Below are 7709 nucleotides of genomic sequence, written 5' to 3' on the forward strand. Positions count from 1 at the left end.
ATTTTTTTAAGGACTGGGGCTTTACAGCTTTATTATCTCTCACTTTGTGTGTGCATGCCTTGTCTTCTGTTGTGCAGGATTCAGACCTGAAGTCCCATCACTACAATGTCTGTAACACCCCAGTGCCCTCTGCATCACCACCACAGCCCTAACGCAGGCATCTCTGGGTGCATGTGGCATCTGGGTACCGGCTGCCCAGGAGCCCACCTCGTCCCAGCCTGTGCCTCTAAACCGGCTCCCCACAGTGATGCTCACACAGCCTGGGGGCCTTTCCCAATGAATAAAAAAAGCATTAGTGTCTCTGGGATGTGACCATGGCAAAGGGCTGGAACATAGATGTTACGGCCTGGTAGACTTTTAAATTTCTCCTCTCCTTTGACAAAGCTGGATTTTTCCCTGCAGCTCCACTAAGAGCAGCTGGAGAGCGAGCCGATGGGAACTTGTGTGTGAGATGGGCAGGAGGTGAGAGGGGCTGTGGTCCCTGCCTGATTTATCTGTCTGGGAAGGCTTGGATTTAACTGAGAACTGGGTTGCTGGACCAAGTATGGCTTAAGGCTCCAGGCATACGTAATTCCTTGTTACTCCTGCTAGCTGAAATCCCAGTGCTGCACTTGTGCACCCCAACGCTACACTAAATACCCCAGCTTGCTCCGTGCTGCGGGGATGCGGCTGAGGAAGCAGTGGGGATTGCTGCAAAAGGCGACGCGGGCCGCGCAGCTCTGGTGCGCCGCCGTTCCCGTGGATGGGTACCCGATACGCAGCCTGGCAAACTGTCAGGTTACGTGCGGGGCTTTGTTTGTCTTTAATAGACAAATTTTATGCAACTTCAAGTCCCTGTGCCTGGAACAACCTGCTTTAATCCCCAAGGAGTTTGGATTCAGGGCATTGGGAAAGGGGAAGGAGAGCAGGAAAGGGGTGGTGTCCTCGTCTCCGTGGCTGGCAGGCATTGCTTCTCCACAGCGGGAGGTGAGAGGACGGATGATCACAGGGCAGTATCTTGGCAGCTTGAGCTCTGCCTCAGACCTCTGTACGAGCTAAAGCAAGATAGCTGCCACCTCTGTGTCCTTCTCCCCTGAGCCCGAGGGAAGGAGGTGGGTCGGCTTCTCAGTTTTCTTGTGCCTTGGGGCCACCCGTCTGCTCCAGGGATTTCAGCAGTGGCCAGCTTGCTCCATCATGTGGGAACTGGTAAAGGAAGAAACCAAGCGGTAGATGTCCCAGGAGGGCCTGGCAGCTTATGGACATCTCTCTCATTCATCCCAAAATAGGAGGGGAACAGGAAAACAAGCTTGGCCCTGATACAGCCAGTTCCTGAGACTCAAGACCGTGACTTTTTATGGACCTGGCCCCCTGATTAGCACGTGAATCAAAGGCTGAATCTGCTTTTGGGTGCATGCACTGCTCACTGCTCACTGCAGTTTGGCCTCCAGCTGTCTGCTCGCTTTTTAATCACTCAACAAAAGCCGTGGGGTGGTTTTATATCTGGCTGTGGACACTACCTACATCTGTAGTTGTATAGGCTTCTTGTATAGGTTAGCATAAGAATTCCTGTGCATGTTTAAGAGAAGGAAATATTCTCAGTAATAATTTTTTTTGGTTTGTTTTCAAGCTTTCCACATTTTATATGTAAGGGGTTTTTTTTTCCCCTCAGTACCATGCTTTCAGGTTTGCTTCTCTTTCTCCAGTGATACACTACAATTACTCTCTGTGTTTGCATCCCTTTTTGGTGCATACACTTTAACTCAGGAACAAAAAAGTGCTGATTGTTGTTCTGCTTCATTTTTCAAAGCCAGTTCATTTTCTAGGCTGTGTAGAAGACTGTCAGTCACTTGCTGTAGGTATATAGCACCCCACCCACATGGCGCCTTCCAAGTCCTCGCTCTTCAATGGAGCCAATTGTTTAACCATGTTTACAACTTGTGCTATTTCTGGAGCGTTTCCTAAAAGTTGATGGGTTTAAGTTCTGCCCGCTTGAGGGTTTAGCTTTCTGCTCCGACATGTTGTAGAAGAAAGTGCCAGAGCCAACCTCCATGGACGTGTGCTGCAGCACCGCTGCGCTAGTGCACAGGCAGGTGGGACCTGTGGCATCTCCCAGGGTTTGGATCCCCCATGTCGGTGTGGCTCAGTGCTCGGGGGGGGTTGGGGTTTGGATCCAAACCTTCCCAGCGATGGAGCGGTGTCCAGGTTGCACATGAACCCGGCTGAAATTCAAGCTGCCCATGGCCCATCCTGCTCTAACAGCAGGATGTCACCGTGGTCAAGCTGATTCACAACTGCATCTACCCACTCGTGAAGTGTGTGTTGGGGTGGATCATTGAATATAAAATACGGCTCATTTGCCTTTTGGTCCTTTGGTGGAGTTTTTGTTTCCTTTTGGTGGAATTGCTACATGAAGTTTCACCTCTTGTCTTCTGATCACACTTGGCAGAGCAGTGAGACCTAGTATCTGGAGCTCTGGCAACACTACAGTGTGGACATCGCATCCCACTAGAGATTATTTTATCGGCTTTCTTGAAAACCTTTCTCTGTAGGAAGGCTTTTACGTGGCAGCTCATCCATCAGGTGTCTGGGGTCATCAGCCTTCCACTGAAATGCGTGTTTTTCTGCTGTGACTGTATCAGAGGACCCAGTTACACAGGTAGGATCCCTTCCTCAGTGTCTGTGTCTGCCCAGACTAGCTGAGGTTGGCAGGCACCTCTGGAGATGGCCAGGTCCCACCTCCTGCTCAGAGGAAGATCTCCTGGTGCATGTTGTCCAGGGTTTTGAGGATCTCCAAGGATGGAGACTCCACACTCTGGACAACCTGTGCCAGAGTCTAACCACACTCAGAGAGAACAAGTTTTCTCTTCTGTTTAAGCAGGATTTTCTGTATTTCAATGTGTGCCCATGGCTCCGTCTTCTTCACCTGTCCCCATCAGGCATTTAAACATGTGGATAAGACCCCCTGAGCCTTCTCTTCTCCAGGCTGAGCAGTCCCCACTCTCACACAAAAGCTGCCCCAATCTCTTCATCATCTTCATGGCCCTTCACTGTGCTCGCTCCAGGAAGTCTGTGTGTGTCCCCCCTGTACTGGGGAGCCCTAAACTGGACCTGGCGCTCCAGATGTGGCCTCACCGATCCTGAGAAACACGGAAACAGGGTACAATATCGAATGCCAGAGACCTTGCTTTTGGGATCCTTGTTGGAGGGTACAATAGAAAGAAGCAGCATTCCTGTTACCGCAGTGGGAAACTAAGCTGGCCCCGGGGTATTTCTGCAAGGCAGTAGGTGCTGTAGGTTTTTATTCCCCCTCTTGCATTTTCTTTCATGAGATGTAGTGCTTCCCAAACAGTGTTTTCTAAACACAGTTTACTGAGACATGTTCTTCGTTGCTGGCCTGTGAGGTTGGCAAGCGGCTCGTGTGTTTTGTTCTCTTCAGCGGGCTCAGGGCTAGCTGTCTAACAGGGCTGAAGCGAAAGCAAATGTTTTCTGCCATCAGCAGCTGGCCTCACCTCCTGGCAGAGCGGTCGTCTGTGGGGTTTTTGCCTCCTTGCTGGGGTGAGGCTGGACGCTGAGGGTACAGGGCTGGTTAGGGAGCACCCCGGCTGCAGGCGCTGGGTGCCTTACGGTCACCAGCAGCCCCCCTGGCCAGAGCCTCTCGGCCGGAAGGCTTTTACGTGGCAGCTCATCCATCAGGTGTCTGGGGTCATCAGCCTTCCACTGAAATGCGTGTTTTTCTGCTGTGACTGTATCAGAGGACCCAGTTACACAGGTAGGATCCCTTCCTCAGTGTCTGTGTCTGCCCAGACTAGCTGAGGTTGGCAGGCACCTCTGGAGATGGCCAGGTCCCACCTCCTGCTCAGAGGAAGATCTCCTGGTGCATGTTGTCCAGGGTTTTGAGGATCTCCAAGGATGGAGACTCCACACTCTGGACAACCTGTGCCAGAGTCTAACCACACTCAGAGAGAACAAGTTTTCTCTTCTGTTTAAGCAGAATTTTCTGTATTTCAATGTGTGCCCATGGCTCCGTCTTCTTCACCTGTCCCCATCAGGCATTTAAACATGTGGATAAGACCCCCTGAGCCTTCTCTTCTCCAGGCTGAGCAGTCCCCACTCTCACACAAAAGCTGCCCCAATCTCTTCATCATCTTCATGGCCCTTCACTGTGCTCGCTCCAGGAAGTCTGTGTGTGTCCCCCCTGTACTGGGGAGCCCTAAACTGGACCTGGCGCTCCAGATGTGGCCTCACCGATCCTGAGAAACACGGAAACGGGGTACAATATCGAATGCCAGAGACCTTGCTTTTGGGATCCTTGTTGGAGGGTACAATAGAAAGAAGCAGCATTCCTGTTACCGCAGTGGGAAACTAAGCTGGCCCCGGGGTATTTCTGCAAGGCAGTAGGTGCTGTAGGTTTTTATTCCCCCTCTTGCATTTTCTTTCATGAGATGTAGTGCTTCCCAAACAGTGTTTTCTAAACACAGTTTACTGAGACATGTTCTTCGTTGCTGGCCTGTGAGGTTGGCAAGCGGCTCGTGTGTTTTGTTCTCTTCAGCGGGCTCAGGGCTAGCTGTCTAACAGGGCTGAAGCGAAAGCAAATGTTTTCTGCCATCAGCAGCTGGCCTCACCTCCTGGCAGAGCGGTCGTCTGTGGGGTTTTTGCCTCCTTGCTGGGGTGAGGCTGGACGCTGAGGGTACAGGGCTGGTTAGGGAGCACCCCGGCTGCAGGCGCTGGGTGCCTTACGGTCACCAGCAGCACCCCTGGCCCGAGCCTCTGGCACGGGGGTGCCTGGGGGGCTTGCAGGGAGGTGAGGCAGCCACTGGCCTTTTTGCACAGAGCAGGCCAGCATGGCGAGGCTGCCGGGCGCGAGCTGCAGCAAAGGTGTTTGTGATTTTGTTTTCAGCTGTATTTGCAACCGTGCCCAGCTCTTACCTTTGGATTCCCTATGGGTACTTCTAAACTGGAGGTGCTTTTGGATGTTGTTAGGGAATAAAGGACTATTTTTTCTCTCTGTACACCACAGCCTGACATTCTCTTATCCCATGCTTTATCTTCTGCCCTGAAGGAGACTATTTTTATGCTCTCCATCAGTGTAGTGACCCCCAGCTGTTTTATATCTGTGCTCCCAGCAGTCGTTTGGCTTACCCTTGTTTGCTGATCCTCACAGATCTGTGTTTCTTCCCTGCCTGTGGCGGCTTCTGAGCTGGAGAAATGTAACTTTAATTTAGCTTTTTATATTAGTTGCAAAGGGAGAGACTGAGAGGTCAGGCACTGACGTGGAGTTCAGTTCTTATGTAGGAGCAGCACCAAACAGTAAAGCCTATAGAAATAACAAGGGTGCAGGGGTGGAGGTGCTCCTTCCCCTCTGAGGTGCATCCCACTGATGGGCTCAGCTCACAGCCAGAGGTGGGAAGTGCCTTCCCCTCAGGGTAGGCAGGAGCAGAAGTGTTTGGGAGCTGTTCCTTGAAAAAGATGATGGCGAGAGACTCGGGTCTGAGTTACCCCCAGGCTGAGCGGACAGGCGCAAGGAGCAGAGGCATGGGGTTGGGTTGCTTGTTCTGAGTGTGAATCTTCTCCCCCTCTCTGCTTGGGGATCCTTCTCCCAAGTCACCAGATTCTCTTCAACACGTACAAATCTCATCAACATGTACAAATATCTCAAGGGAGGAGGTGGGAGGCAGCCTGGGAAGTTCTGGCTCCACACTGGGACCTGAGGTGCCACCTCCCCTGGCACCACCACTGCTGCCAAGCGGGGGTGAGGGAAGGACCTTTCTTCTGGGTTGGCTTGTATTTTGGAGTGACGTTTCCCAGCAGCAAGAAGAAGGGAGGAAGGAAATCTTATCTGCCTATAAAAGGATTGCCTGCCTGTATCCCACGTGTGGCATGTGACTGGGATGATAAGAGAGGGTGTGGAAATCCTATAAACCATATCCCAGGGCAGGAGGCTCTGGCTTTCTGCTTTCCCCCTTTGCCTTTGATATCTCCGACCCTCTGACAGGTCCCTGGAGCTGCTCTGAAGAGAAATGCAAGGAGAAGCAAGCACTCCAATCACACTGACGCAACTCCAGTCCTTCAGCAAGCTATATATATATTTTTATTTTATAGTCATTTGAACAGCGGAGATTTTGGCAATAGTGACGGCCTCAGCAGTGTGCACTCTGCGTGTGTGTGTGTGTGTGTGTGTGTCGATCCCTCCCGCCTGGCTCTCCCACTCGACATCTTGGAATACCCACCATGGTTCTTTTTTTAAACAAAGCAGCAAATTGAAATACCCGTCCTGTGGACTCCCCAAGAGCATCACGCCTTGACACCCCCAACCTGGCAGCGCAGGGGATGTGACCCGAACCAGAGGGGTTATTACCAAGCACTGAGCTGCAAAGAACTGCTGATACCTTTCAGCCCACGGCCATCAAATCAGAGTCGGCAAAGCTTTGTTAAGCTGTCAGGGTGACCTGCACTTCTTTCCCATCGTTGCTGTTTATTTCAATTTTTTTTTTTTTCTTAAACCCTTTTCTCAGCAAAAAAAACTACTGAGGCCAGACCTTCAGCTGGGCATGACTTCATTGGCACAAACAGCAGATTTATGTTTGCTGAAGACTGTGCCTGGACCAACAAAGACTGCAGTATTTCGGCTGGGTTTCCATCACTAAAATAGGTCAGATCATTCCAAAAGCTGCTCAAGTGAGTTGTTCTGGGGCTCGTTTTCAATAGACAGTTGTTTTTTATACGGCAGCATATTCCCTAATAGCATTACATTTTTGTTATTTACCTAATATTTCCATTCTATACTTTCTTCTATTTCCAAGAATATATTTGACTGACTGTGCTGTAAGTCATCACTCCTTCCTCCGTGACACCGGAGAATAAATAAAGGTTTTGATGGGATATTTTAAAAGATCTGGCCATGGGTCTACCTCTCCCACTGAAATCAGTGAGACATTGGCTTCTGACCGATGAAAAAAAAGGCCAACGAAATGGGAAGCGCTTCTGGAAAGGACGCCCTCCTTCTCAGCGAGTCGCCCCATGCCTGGTTACTTGCAGATTCATTCATGCACATACATAGCTGGATGAGTTGGACGACCCGTTGAGCAGCTGGCACTCAGCCAGGAAGCCCAACCGCATCTCTCAATGCAAAGCAGAGGTCTCAAACTCCCTCTGCTCGTTGAGACGGGACCTTGATCCCCAGGAGCGGGGGGGGGGGGGGAAAATCCCCTGATTTGGGGCGCTGTGAGGGACGAGGAGCTTGATCCCGCGTGCCTCACTGCCAGGGCTTATGGGGAAGAAAAACAGGAGAAGAAAGCGGGAACTAGCTTTGCTGGTGTCCCAATGAAGCTCAGCAAGATGGGAAAGGACATTGCAGAGCGACAGCGCCGGGCGGCCGAGGTGGCTGTTGGCAAGGCTGGACTGCTGCGCTGGTTCTTTGCCGAAGCAACTGAGCAGTCCTAATAAATTCCTTGTGTAAAAAAATATATCTATAAATCGGGCCTTAGGAAGAACGATGCAGCTGCTAACAGGGCTGGATGTGGACAAACAAAATGCTCTAACGCTCTCTAAATCCGGTACCGAGCCGTGACAACTTTCTTGGCAAAAATGTGACTCTACTTGGACACGTGCGCGCGTGCGTGTGTACGTGCGTGTGCACGTACGCATACCTATAGCTCTATAATCCTGCTGCCAAAGGGGGAAGACCCAGGTTGCGGGTGGGCAGCGGGGGGAGCCCCTGCCGCTGCACAATC

General features: G+C 51.3%; 1 protein-coding gene across 1 annotated transcript in view; it reads right to left on the reverse strand.

The window, feature by feature from the left end:
- Nucleotides 1-2979: 2979 nt before the first annotated feature.
- The window catches only part of CLEC3B (C-type lectin domain family 3 member B), an 11497-nt gene continuing 6767 nt past the window's right edge, over nt 2980-7709 (reverse strand). The window contains exons 4-6 of the mRNA XM_009635740.2: nt 4225-4229; nt 3489-3722; nt 2980-3116 (exon numbers count right to left, since the gene is read on the reverse strand). Coding sequence (XP_009634035.1) covers nt 2980-3116; nt 3489-3722; nt 4225-4229 — 376 coding nt within the window. The remainder of the gene's footprint in view (nt 3117-3488; nt 3723-4224; nt 4230-7709) is intronic.

The sequence above is a fragment of the Egretta garzetta genome, unplaced genomic scaffold (assembly GCF_000687185.1).
Source record: "Egretta garzetta isolate BGI_Z169 unplaced genomic scaffold, ASM68718v1 scaffold583, whole genome shotgun sequence".
NCBI classification, from domain to species: Eukaryota; Metazoa; Chordata; class Aves; order Pelecaniformes; family Ardeidae; genus Egretta; species Egretta garzetta.